The following is a 13,911-nucleotide window of genomic DNA, read 5'->3' as shown; positions in this document are numbered from 1 at the left end:
ATGCTATTCACAGCCTGATTCTGCAGCCTGACAATTTTTTTTTTTCTGACAGTAGTGAATACTGTCAGCAGTGCTTTATATGTAGGTACACACTGCAGCAAATGGGGTGCAATTCACACCCAGAATTTTAACAACCACACCATGACACTTTAGTCCCTGCACCACCAAGGGTATGACTGCTCGCAGGGAAATGGAGAAATTGAGCACACTGCAAACCATCACACAGCAAGTGAACAGAAGAGTGCCCATAAATCTAAGAGCATCCTCATTCCTAGGCCTGCTCTCTCCTCCACATCACATAACTTGAGATAGTGGGAATGATTGCAATGTAGGAGGGAAACAGTATAAATGATTTGTTAAAAAGGAAAGTAAAAAAGAACATAGTAAAGTTAAAAAGAAATTTGCATGAGCTTGGAATCTTCCCGGTGACTGTGATTTAAAGACTTTTCAAGTCCTTAGAGCTGAAGTGCTCTATGCAAGTAACTGACAAACAGTGCTCTGCTCCTAAGTCAGGTGTCTGTGACTGCCAAAGTTTCCTGGGTGCAGCCCTGCAGTCCTTTTCAGTAGGGGATACGAATTCTATTTCAGAATTAGAGAAGAGTTGAGAGGCTGTGGCAGGCAGATCACCTGAGGTCAGGAGTTCAAGACCAGGCTGGTCAACATGGTGAAACCCCATCTCTACCAAAAAAATACAAAAGTTAGCCAGGCATTGTGGTGGGTGCCTGTAATCCCAGCTACTAGGGAGGCTGAGGCAGGAGAACCGTTTGAACCCAGGAGGCAGAGGTTGCAGTGAGCCAAGATCACAACATTGTACTCCAGCTTGCGCAACAAGAATGAGACTCAAAAAAGAAAAAAAGAAAGAAAAGAATTGGCGCAGAGACAGAATCTATTTACCTCTTCTTTGTTAGTGTCAGAACACCACCTTGGTTTGGGGTAGCAATGCACCAAGTCGAAACCTCCACCCCCAGCTTCCCTCATATCTAGCTGTAGCCAACTAATGAAGTTCTGAGTCAAAGACACTTAAGGGGAAATGTTGGTATGAAATTTCCAGAAAAGCTCCTTAAAAGAGCAGCAAGGCCTTCTTCCTCCCTTCCTCCTTCCTGATGGCTGGAGCTCCAGCAGCCATCCAATGAGGTGGCCTTGAGAATGCACGCAGTGTAGTGAATCAGGGACACAGAAGGAGCTGGGCCCTAGGTGACTCTGTGGAGCCAACAGAGCAGCTCAGGACTGCCTGTTTCCAGAAGTCTATTATAGGAGAGAACAAACCCCAGCCATTGAAGTCAGGTCTCAGTTACTCATAATCAAGTACAAACCCTAACATATAACCATTTTCATACATGTCTATGGATTTGTTTCTATGGGAAAAATCCCAACTACAAGGCTTCCCTTGTATGTAGCTCCTGCTTTCCCTTAACCCCTTAACCAGCAGGTATTTCCACAGACCCAAGCCTTACTTACCAAGAAGCTTGTGCTCCACTGCACTTCTCAGGGACTGGTGCCAGAAATACAGAAGGCCATTGGGCTTCTCCTGGACCCACTGTTTGGTGGCATTGCGGAAGGCAGCCCAGTGCAAGGTGGCCACTTTGCAATGATTCCTGTAGCCCAGCATGTCCAAAAGCTGGAGTAGCTCATCCTCAGCCAAGCCACCATGCGACAGGCACAGTAAGCACAGAGCGTCGGCCACCCAGCCATCCAGCCCTGCGCAGGCAACACGATGATGACAAGAATAAGAGCTAACATGAGCCAGGTATCTTTCCAAATGTTTTATATGATTCAACAACCTTCTTTTTCAATCATCCTATAGGAAATACTATTATAGCCCCTGTCAAATGAGGAAAATGGAGCATAGAGAACTGAAATAACTTACCCAAGGTCACACAGAAATAAAGGCAGAACTGGGATTTGAACCCAGATAGCCTGGCTCCAGAGCCCACACATACTGTTAACCATTAAGCTATCGTTCATTGTCACAACGAACACACCCAGAGCTCTGGTTACACACTGGCAAGCTTGCTCATTATTACACCGAGCATTTCTGCCTAGCAGTCTTTATTAAGGTTTTCCAACACCTAATTTGCATTTAAGGCTGTGAGTGGTTTTTCTGTATGATTGTTCTACTGTTAAACACAGTCACAGACATCACTTAAGCCAGCTCTTCATTACCCACCTGACCCTTAGATTTTTCCACCATAGCTGGACCTCCTTCTGGCTTTATGATCAACCGACTATAAAGAGATCCTTCAGACCATTCAGAGAAATGGTAACGCATAGTCTGCCACTCTGACTTTATCTCCCATGCTAGGACTGGGGAATGAGCCCAAATTACCTGCAATGTTGAAGCAAAGGCAGAGCTGTGCAACCCCAGTCAGTCACGCATCCCTGAGGTTGGCCTTAGCACTTTTTTTTTTTTTTTTTAGACAGGTCTCAGTCTGTCACCCAGGCTGGAGTGCAGTAGCACAATTATGGTTCACTGTAACCTCAACCTCCTGGGCTCAGGCAATCCTCCCACCTCAGCCTCCTTAGTAGCTGGGACTATAGGTGCGTGTCATCAGGTCCGACTGATTTTTTGTATATTTTGTAGAGACAGGGTTTCCCCATGTTGCCCAGCCTAGTCTCGAACTCCTGGGCTCATGTGGTCCACCCACCTTGGCCTCCCAAAATGCTGGAATTAGAGGTGTGAGCCACTACACCCAGCTGGCCTCAATTTAACCAAGCTCTTCCTGCACCTGTGGCTGAGCTCCCTGGGCCTCAGTGGGGGTGGATGGGCAGAGCTGGGGGTTGGAGCAGTCTTTGATGGGGAGGAGACCCAGGCTTTCCTGCACAAACCTGGAGATGGAGGGCAACACAGCCACAGGCCACTTTGCCTGAGTGACTATTCTAAGGGCACAGAGAACTAGTTTCTACCTCCTTGTAGGAGCAGGAGGGCGCAGTAAATTTGAAGTCAATTTTCTTTACAGAAATACAAATTGTAGAGCAAAAAACCAGGGCAGGACAATATGTTGCACCAATCAATGTGTCTTTCTTTTTTTTTTTTTTTTTTTGAGGCGTCCCGCTCTGTCGCCCAGGCTGTAGTGCAGTGGCACGATCTTGGCTCACTATAACCTCCACCTCCTGGGTTAAAGCAATTCTCCTGCCTCAGCCTCCTGAGTAACTGAGATTATAGGCACGTGCCACCACACCCAGCTAATTTTTGTATTTTCGGTAGAGGCAGGGTTTTGCCATGTTGCCCGAGCTGATCTCAAACTCCTGACTTCAGGTCACCTCAGAATCCCAAAGTGCTCGAATTACAGGCATGAACCACCATGCCCAGCTGTGTCTTTCATTCCAAGTATTTTCTATTTCTCACCCCCACTTCCCCATCCCTGCTCTATTCTTAACTCACTGACCTTAAGAGACTGTTATAGCAGAGATAAAGAGAGAAAAACTCAAGTTTCAAAATAGACTTTTGAAGTTCATGGCGGTGACAATGGCTTGAGGGAACAAATTTTGACTCTCAAAAGCCTGATTGTTGAGTATCATAAAAATACATTCCTGGAGCCAGGCAAGGTAGTAGCACACCTGTAATCTCAGCTACTCAGGAGGCTGAGGCAGGAGGATCCCTTAAGTTGGAGGCCAGCCTGGGCAACATAGTGAGACCCTAGATTAAAAAAAAAAAAAACTCGTAACACATGGAATAAATTTTTTTTATGACAAACGATAAACTCAGATAAGTCCAGGATGATCTAAAGAGGATTTTTCCCCCCACTCAGGAGGAAAAGCATTTGTGAAACTGAGAAAGTACAGGAGAGAATCAGAGAGGAGAACAAGACTCAAACAGAGCACAGAAGTTGGCAGAGGAGAGAGGACCCTCTGTTAGGATGTGGCCCCTGTCAGCCAGAAGCCACAGAGATCCAGCAACCTGAGAACAGATGGGCACACGGGTATCCTAGAGGAAGCCAGAAGTGCAGAGAAGTCAACATCTGTGGGCCATGGAGACCATGGAGACCAGCAAGGACAGAGGACAACCAAGGCCACCTAGCACCCAGGCCCTTAGATCTCACATCAACCCAAAGGAGACACGGGAAGGCCACAAATCCTCCCCCAACTGAGAAAATCCTGAGCTCACTGAAAACAAACCATACTGATGGAATTAACCTGAATGGACTGGATGAGGTATCTGCCATTAGCAGGCCTGTGGGCTCAGAAGAGAGACACATTGACTTATAAAAACAAGAAAGCTCCATTTCTTACATTCTTGGAGAATGTGACTGAAATTTATGTCTAACACAGTTCTCCTTACAGCCAACACACAGAGTCCTTTAGAGGAGGCAAATTTAGCAAATAAAAATACAGGATGCTCAGTAAAATATAAATTTCAGATAAATAATAAATTAATTTTTAGTGTGAGTATGTCCTGTGTAATATTTAAGACATTCTTATACTGAGAATTATTTGTTATTTATCTGTAATTCAAATAATTGTTAGCATAGGTATGTCCCGTGCAATATCTGAGACATACTTCTACTAAAGATTATTTGTTGTTTATCTGAAATTCAAATTTCATTGGGCAGGCCGGGCATGGTGGCTCACGCCTATAATCCTAGCACTTTGGGAGGGCGAGGCAGGTGGATCACCTGAGGTCAGGAGTATGAGACCAGACTGGCCAACATGGTGAAACTCTGTCTCTACTAAAAATACAAAAAATTAGCTGGGTGTGGTGGCGGGTGCCTGTAATCCCAGTTACTCGGGAGGCTGGGACAGGAGGATCTCTTGAACCCAGGAGGCAGAGGTTGCAGTGAACCAAGATCGTGCCACTGCACTCCAGCCTGGGTGACAGAGTGAGACTCTATCTCAAAAAAAAAAAAAAAAAAAAAAAATTTCATTGGGCATCCTGTGTTTTCTCAGACAACCCTGTCCCTAGAGTCCCCTTCCCTGTGCAGGAGTCCACCACACATCTTTCTCCCTGTGGACTCCCACAGAGTTGTCAACAATGGCCAAGGCCTACCTTCTCCTGAAGCCACAGTGTCTGAATTTGACCTTTTTGGTTGAAAAGTCCAACTGTAGTCTTCAATCCAGCGTTTGAGAACCAATTCCCAGAGCTCCTGAACAGAGACAGCCTCCAAGTACTCTTTCATACAGTGAAACTCATTGCGGTAGATTCTACATTCTTTCAATTCATTGGCTAGGATTGTGAGTTTTAAAGGACTCAGGTCTGGTTTTTTCCTCAAAGACTGTCTGCTGTGTTGGAAGGGGTCCATGTTGGGAATGGAGAGATGCTTTCTAAAGATGTTTAATTTTGTTTCTTCATCTCCTGTGCTAATGAGTTCCACTGTCCTCACATCCGGGCGGGCACACAATGACTTGTAGGACAGGCTGGAAGAGACGGTGCTCATGATAAATTTGCAATGAGGGGAGAGTGAGTGTGGCAGCCAGGAGAAATCTTTCGCCTGATGGAGAGAATCAAACATATTTGAAAACATTAAAGACTTTAAAATTACTTTGTTGATGGTTTTTCAACTTAGAGTAGGTACAATATAGGGAGTAAGTATAGAATAAGGGTTGGAGTGAAGGCTATAAATAGTAACTTGAATTGCAAGCATTAAGTGCTAAGAAAATATCAAGTCACACTCAATAGAACCGTATTTGACTCGTGTCAGTTATGAATTTGATTGTGCAAATGTGAACTCTAAAAAGAGGTTCTTAGGAGCAAGTAATTTAACAAAATCACATACTTCTGAAGACTGACCTACAGGAATAACCAGAGGAAACTGGAGAGCGCAATTGGAACCATTCAGTTGAAAAAGAGGATGTTATTTTATGCTGAGAAGTTGCCACTCTGTGCAGCAATACTATCACGAGTTAAATCATTTTATTTTGGAACAAAATAAATACCTAATAAGATCAATCTTTTCTCAATTCCTTTAATAGCCTCTCCCACAATACCTCTTTGCCTAATAACACCAACCATCACATACTCACTCTGAGCCAGGCACTGTGTTGAATGTGTCTGTAGGTACTAACTGTATTAACGGTTTTTAATTTCTGCATCTTAGGATTATTTAACATTCCTCAGGACCTTACACATCCAGCCCTTCCCAAGGCTAGCTGACTCCTGGGGGTGGTGGACAGCCTGCCTGGAATCTGCCTTTAGCGTGCAGATCTAACTCATACAACAACCCTGCCCTAAATCAACCCAGGGCCAGGTACCAGACAACTAGAGGCAGCCTCTGTGCCCAAAGCCCATCAAAATTATTCAAATTAAGCCTGGGCAACATAGGGAAAACTCATCTGCACAAAAACACTTTTTTTTTTTTTTAGTTAGCTGGGCATGATGGCTCATACCTACAGCCTGCAGTCCCAGCTACTTAGGAGGCTGAGGTGGGAGGATGGCCTGAACCCGGGAGGTAAAGGCTATGATTGCCATGATTGCACCACTGCACTCCAGCCTTAACTACAGAGCAAGATGCTATCTCAAAAAAAAATAAATAAATAAAATAAAAATAAAAATAAAAAATTCAAATTAGCCAACCCTAAACTGTTTACCCTGCCCTGCCTTGCCATTCCTATAGAAACCCCAGGCTGGGCACGGTGGCTCAAGCCTGTAATCCCATCACTTTGGGAGGCCGAGGCAGGCGGATCACAAGGTCAGGAGATCGAGACCATCCTGGCTAACATGGTGAAACCCCGTCTCTACTAAAAAATACAAAAAAACTAGCCGGGCGAGATGGCAGGTGCCTGTAGTCCCAGCTACTTGGAAGGCTGAGGCAGGAGAATGGCGTAAACCCGGGAGGCGGAGCTTGCAGTGAGCCGAGATCCCACCACCGCACTCCAGCCTGGGTGACAGAGCAAGACTCCATCTCAAAAAAAAGAAAAAAAGAAACCTCAGTAAAGGCTCTGGCTTCAGTTTCCCCTTTCTCCTGTCCTCTGCCTCCTGACCACCCTTGCCCTGGGTCCCTGCAGAGCGTGTCCCCTTCTCTCAGGAAATGTAAGTAATGACTTCGTCTTTCAGTGGTACTGGCCTCTCCATGTGGTCGCCCAACCATACCTCTGCAAATTAAATCCTGGGCATAATTTTAATACACGAACTCACTCCATCCTCATTACAACACTCTAGAAAGGCAGAGAAAGAAACTCAAGGATAGAGGAGCTACATGCCTTATCTAATTCAGTCTGCTAGTTTAAGTGGCAGAGCTGGGATTCAAACCAAGGGTCTGGCACCAGAGGCGGGCTCCTAAGCGCTCCCTAAACTGCTTCAGGTAACTGTCTGGCCATCCTTCCTCCTTCTAAAGAGCTCTGCCTCAGGCCCTTCTTCCAGAAAGCCATCCCCTCATGAGAGGCTGTCACAATACTACATATCAATCTGTAGCAGCACATGTCACAGTTGTGATATGACTTCATTAATGACTGCCATTCCCCACTAGAATGAAAGCTCCATTTCTTTACAGGGACTCTGTCTGTCTGTCTTTGCGAATAGTGCTTTGCCTATAGTAAGTGCTCATGGTATATACAGTTTTTTTTGAGATGGAGTCTTGCTGTCACCCAGGCTGGAGTGCCGTGGTGTCATCTCAGCTCACTGCAACCTCCACCTCCTGGGTTAAAGCAATTCTCCTGTCTCAGCCTCCCAAGTAGCTGAGATTACAGGTGTGTGCCACCATGCCTGGCTAATTTTTTGTATTTTTTTTCAGTAGAGATGGGGTTTCACCATGTTGGTCAGGCTAGTTTCGAAATCCTGACCTCAAGTGATCTGCCTGCCTCGGCCTCCTAAAGTGTTGGGATTACATGCCCAGCATTATGATATATTAAATTAAAAAGCAGGTTAAGAAACAATGTGGTGTGTAACTTCTTTACATAAATATGTATATGTATATATAGATATCCATAGGTAAAAGCATATACAGCAGCAAAATATTTACCAGTGGTGAGACTGAGTGTATTTAATTTCCTATTTTCTTCTTTTTTTATCATATTTCTATAAGAAACAGATCTTATTCACATATTCGATTACATATACTTTTAAGATTTAAAGAACCTGGCCGGGCGCGGTGGCTCAAGCCTGTAATCCCAGCACTTTGGGAGGCCGAGACGGGCGGATCACAAGGTCAGGAGATCGAGACCATCCTGGCTAACACGGTGAAACCCCGTCTCTACTAAAAAATACAAAAAACTAGCCGGGCGAGGTGGCGGGCGCCTGTGGTCCCAGCTACTCCGGAGGCTGAGGCAGGAGAATGGCATAAACCTGGGAGGCGGAGCTTGCAGTGAGCTGAGATCCGGCCACTGCACTCCAGCCTGGGCAACAGAGCCAGACTCAGTCTCAAAAAAAAAAAAAAAAAAGATTTAAAGAACCTGCTTCCTAAAGTAATAACTGGTGCCAAGTATTAGTAGAGGTTCCATTGATCCAATATTATTTCAAACAGGAGAAAAACTGAAGATGACAACCCATGAATGCAATGTTGTATGTGCAAAACCAGTGAAGATGAGGTAGACCAAACTATAATACATAAAGAACAATAAGACTGATCAAACTATAAAATAGAGGACAGATATGTGCATGGGGAAAGGCCCCAGTGGCTGGAACCAGAATGCCCAGGTCTGAATTCTGAGTCCACCACTTAACCATCTTAGGACCTTAGACAAGCCACCTACCATCTCTGTACTCAGTTCGCCCTGTGTGAATAGGGAAGATGAACACAGTCTCTTCCTCATATGGCTGTTGTGCAAATTAAATGCATTAATATTCTTTTTTGTTTTTGTTTTTGTTTCTTTGGGGACGGAGTTTCATTCTTGTTGCCCAGGCTGGAGTGCAATGGTACAATCTTGGCTCACTGCAACCTTTGCCTCCTGGGTTCAAGCGATTCTCCTGCCTCAGCCTCCCAAGCAGCTGGGATTACAGGTGCCCGCCACTATGCCTGGCTAATTTTTGTATTTTTAGTAGACACAGGGTTTCACCATGTTGGCCAGGCTGGTCTTGAACTCCTGACCTCAGGTGATCCACCCACCTCAGCCTTCCAAAGTGCTAGGATTACAGGTGTGAGTCACCTTGCCCAAGTAAATGCATTAATGTTCTTAAAGTTCCAAAAATGGTGCCTGGCCCATTGTAAATACATTATAGAAGTATTTGTTCAATAAAATATAGAGCAGGGTTGGGTGCAGTTGCTCACACCTGTAATCCCAGCACTTTGGAAAGCAGGCTGGGAAGCTCGCTTGAGCCCAGGAGTTCAGAATAAGACTGGGCAACATAGCAAAACCTCATCTCTACAAAAAGTTGAAAAAATCAGCCAGGCATGGTGGTGTGTGCCTGTAGTCCGGAGGCTGAGGCAAGAGGATGGCGTGAGCCCAGGAGTTAGAGGTTACAGTGAGCTATGATCATCCCACTGCACTCCAGCCTGGGCAACACAAAAGACCCTATCTCTTAATTAATTAAAATACAAAGCAGTAACTAAAAGCAGTGTTGGCTAAAACCAGAGATGTGTGATGCAATGGAAAGGTGTTATATATAATACATCCTAAATAATGAAGTTTCTATTATTTGTATTTCTTTTTTTAAATTGTTTTATTTTTATAAAGTTGTGATAAAATAATTTTAAACATCATTTTAAAAAGATGTTACCTTCTGACCTGAAATCCCATAAATGCCAATCAGTTCTTCAATTCCATCTAGTACAAGTATGCATGGTTTTAAACTGATGGAAGCAATGAACACTTCCACAAGAAGTGAAAAGACCAAGTCATCTGAGTCTTCATTAAGAATATCTGTTTCGAGCTGAGTACCTACAGCATAGAAATTTGTTCAAATTAGGTGGAAACGATTCTGTCATTGCTAAAACATGTTTATGAGCTGGGGAAGCAAAAGAGGTTGGGAAAAATGAGTGCTACTCACAGCTGTACGGCTAACACACATATGTATACATGTGATTACCATCCTCAAGATATTCAACCCAAAAGAGATAATAGTGATGTTTACCACCAGATTGTCTCCCACACATTTTCAGGATTTGATATAAAAACATTTTTGTATGATCCAAAACATTACTCTCATCTTCCAGAATGCAAAAACAGGCCATGTTACAAAGAGTTAGATACGAAGAGAAGTCCTGTGATCTGTGAAGTTTCTGACACTCCTTAACATTGGGTGCGTGCTTAGGGTCACAGCCACCGCCCTGGGCTCTTCCAGTAATGCTCAAATACAGAAGCTCCCACCCACTGTCTCCTCTCCTTGGACCTAGCCCATCTTAAACTTAACAGAAACAATCCTAAATTCTACCCACACTATTGGACCCTAGACTTTGGACTCTGGAAAGTATATGATCTTAGGAAGAACTAAGCTATGAACCCCCAAAAGGCAAAGGAAGTCATTAGAGATGTTTGACTTTCAGACTGTGATAAAGTGACCTAGTAGCAGCAACCCCAAGTTGTAATCGACTACCTAATACTCTAAGAACATTTTACTGCAACGTCCGTCTTGCTTTTATTTTTCAAAAGCAATATTTTCTACAGAAATTTAAGCATGTTGAGGTCTGGAAAATCGAGTCACATGTAGAAGCCTTAACGGATTAGGCCTCTCAGATGCACTAAGATTTTGTTAGAATCGTTGAGAGTGATTATGTTTAGCAAATATTTGTCAGTTGCCTATTATGTGATGGTTCCATGCTAGATGCCGAGAGGAGATAAAATGATTCATATATGAAGTCAACCACCTAAAGGAAGTGGAAATTGATTCTGTATACAAATAGCCACATTTCAAGGCAGAATATGAGTCTGAAGGTTACTGAAGCTTGATGTAGAACCATCACAATAAAGAAAAGCTCCGTGTGGAAGACACTTCAAATAAGCCTTTAAGGGTGCATAGGCAGAGACGAGGAGAAGGGCATATCATCAAGACAGTATTGCCAAAGGCTGGGACATAGGAAGGCGCCATGAACACTTGAAAAACAGGACATTGCTTAGAGAGCAGTGGTTCTTAACAGGAGAGGTTCCAGGGTTTTGAGACATCCTACAACACAGGACAGTCATACCCAACGAAGCTTTGTCCCCAGGTCTACCTGATTTTCAAATATTTCAACAATCCCGTAAGAGGGAAAAGAATTGATAATGACCTAACCTAGAAACCAACTCCATTTTACATATGAACACAAAGTATTTTTTGTATGGTTTTAAAACACATTGAATTTTCTAGAATGCAACACCACATAAATTGATGGAAGATTATACATTGCTTTGTCTAAAATGACACCAAGATTTAGTCACCATTTCAGAAAATCACCACCCAATAGCAATATTACCTATGATATTTGAGTCTTTTTTTTTTCTTTTGAGACGGAGTCTCGCTCTGTCGCCCGGGCTGGAGTGCAGTGGCCGGATCTCAGCTCACTGCAAGCTCCGCCTCCCGGGTTTACGCCATTCTCCTGCCTCAGCCTCCCGAATAGCTGGGACTACAGGCGCCCGCCACCTCGCCCGGCTAGTTTTTTGTATTTTTTTTAGTAGAGACGGGGTTTCACCGTGTTAGCCAGGATGGTCTCGATCTCCTGACCTCGTGATCCGCCCGCCTCGGCCTCCCAGAGTGCTGAGATTACAGGCTTGAGCCACCGCGCCCGGCCTTTTTTTTCTTTTTTCTTTTTTCTTTTTTTTTCTTCTTTTCTTTTCTTTTTCTTTTTTTTTTTTTTTTTTTTGAGGTGGAGTCTCACTCTGTCGCCCAGGCTGGAGTACAGTGGCTTGATCTTGGCTCACTGCAACCTCTGCCTCCCAGGTTCAAGCGATTGTCCTGCCTTGGCCTCTCGAATAGCTGGTCTTACAGGCACACGCCACCAAGCCTGTCTAATTTTTTGTATTTTTAGTAGAGACAGCGTTTTGTCATGTTGGCCAGGCTGATCTCAAACTCCCAACTCCAGATGATCCCGCCTGCCTCAGCCTCCCAAAGTGCTGGGATTACAGATGTGAGCCACCATGCCCGGCCAATGTTTGAGTCTTTAATACGACACACCCACGTCAACCTATATTTATAGATGAAACTTATTGCTTTCGTGGCGATTTTCTATACAGAGGCACTATGTCTTCAATTCAAGTCTGAGCATTTACATGTTCAAATACACATTGTTTTATAATAAGTTACTTTCTCTATATTCATCTTATAGTAGAGTAGAGTTGTGTTAACTTTAAAGAGATTTTTATAACACAAAATGATCATAAAATCAATGACTTGAAACTTTTTTTATGAATGTGGGACATTAAGAAAGTAAAGGTGTCAGAAAAGATAGATATTGAGCTTATGTCAAACAATGAAAAATGATTTTCAAGAAAAGGAAGAGAAAGAAATTCAGCTTGATGATTTATCCCTTGAGCTTTTATTTAAAAACCTTTAAAAGTATGGACACCATTGAGATTTCAGGACTTAAATGACAGAATTTTAGAGCAGAAGGGGTTCTTGGAAATCATCTAGCCTAGTCCAGACCCCTCATTTTGTAGATGAGGAAACTGAGGCCCAGAGAGGTGAATGTGAATACACAGATCACCAGAAGCTTTTTTTTTTTTTTTTTTTTTTTTTTTTTTTTGAGACGGAGTCTCGCTCTGTAGCCCAGGCTGGAGTGCAGTGGCCGGATCTCAGCTCACTGCAAGCTCTGCCTCCCGGGTTCACGCCATTCTCCGGCCTCAGCCTCCCGAGTAGCTGGGACTACAGGTGCCCGCCACCTCGCCCGGCTAGTTTTTTGTATTTCTTAGTAGAGACGGGGTTTCACCGTGTTAGCCAGGATGGTCTCGATCTCCTGACCTCGTGATCCACCCGTCTCGGCCTCCCAAAGTGCTGGGATTACAGGCTTGAGCCACCGCGCCCGGCCCAGAAGCTTTTAAAACACTATTTTTTCTAATGGTTTGTTTTCAAGCCGTGTGTGACCACCATTTCTTAGTGTAGATGGCTCACAAGCAGCCCCTGTGAGAGCCTACAGAGGTATGGATCCTCTGCCTCTTCCACAACATTGGCATAGAGTGTAAGTCACAAGGTGAATGTGAATGAACCTCAGGAAGTATATACCACCTGACAATCACAGAGCATAAAACACTAATATGATTAGCAAAAATTAATCCTAAGCAAAAAAAATACTCATGGCTGATGCTTATAGATTTATATTTTTGTATATGAAGGAAAATATATATGTTGATTGGTTTTAAAACTACATTTTTGGTGATTATAATTATTTTTTCGTTACTAGTATTGGAAAATGATTCTAAACATTTCTCCTTATTTTGGCAGGAACAATCTGTCTCTACTAAATGACAATGGCCAGTTGCCTCATTTAAATGGTAATAGCTCACATGTTTAAACAGCCACCTAGGGACTGACAAACTCATGTGCTTTTTAGCAGTGTTATTGCTCATCATTCAACACAGGTTTATTGAGAAGCTTCTGTGTCTGTGTCAGGCACTGGGTATGATAGTGGCCAATAAAATAGATATGATCCCTGCACTCACAGAACTTACACAGGGAGACAAACAATAAGACAGATCACAGGACCATTTATAATTCACCCAAGGGACCTAGGGAGGCAAGCTCACAGGGCCTGGAGGGAGACACTTGTGTAAACTAAGATGCAGTGGGACTGGGGGTCCTGTGCTGCATGGTCAAAGTTAGGGCAGAGGGACAGAGGTACCCATCAGCACCTCTTATGAAGAAGGTGACCTTTGAATAGGGCCATAAAGGATGAGAAGGATTCCACTGCCCTGAGACACGGGAGGGGGCATTTTAGGAGAAGAGAACTGAATGGGCAAAGGCATGGAGGGATGGAAGTGACTGGTGTGCTCCAAGGAGACCAAACCTGTGGGGCAAAGGGAAACAAACTAGGCTGGGAAGTCAACAGGGCCCAAGGCGAAAAGCTTGGCAAGCTCCGCCAAGGATTTCTGTCCATTCCACATCACCAACTTGAGCAGAGACTTTCCCGATGCTGG

The 13,911-nt window shown here is 44.0% G+C and overlaps 1 protein-coding gene across 9 annotated transcripts in view; it reads right to left on the bottom strand.

Moving 5' to 3' along the window:
* Positions 1-13,911, bottom strand: part of LOC105497726 (putative tetratricopeptide repeat protein 41) — a 93,421-nt gene that overhangs the window by 52,448 nt on the left and 27,062 nt on the right. For all 9 annotated transcript variants that reach the window (XR_011608907.1, XR_011608908.1, XM_011769035.2 and 6 more), the window contains exons 5-7: positions 9,587-9,747; positions 4,985-5,426; positions 1,459-1,698 (exon numbers count right to left, since the gene is read on the bottom strand). Coding sequence is in view for 7 of the 9 variants with exons in the window: in XM_011769035.2 (XP_011767337.2) it covers positions 1,459-1,698; positions 4,985-5,426; positions 9,587-9,747 (843 nt within the window). In the remaining 2 variants the exon portion in view is untranslated. The remainder of the gene's footprint in view (positions 1-1,458; positions 1,699-4,984; positions 5,427-9,586; positions 9,748-13,911) is intronic.

This window comes from Macaca nemestrina, chromosome 10 (assembly GCF_043159975.1).
Source record: "Macaca nemestrina isolate mMacNem1 chromosome 10, mMacNem.hap1, whole genome shotgun sequence".
Taxonomy (NCBI): Eukaryota; Metazoa; Chordata; class Mammalia; order Primates; family Cercopithecidae; genus Macaca; species Macaca nemestrina.
The sequence above is the reverse complement of the archived record's forward strand: the minus strand, read 5'-3'. Positions and strand labels throughout refer to the sequence as shown.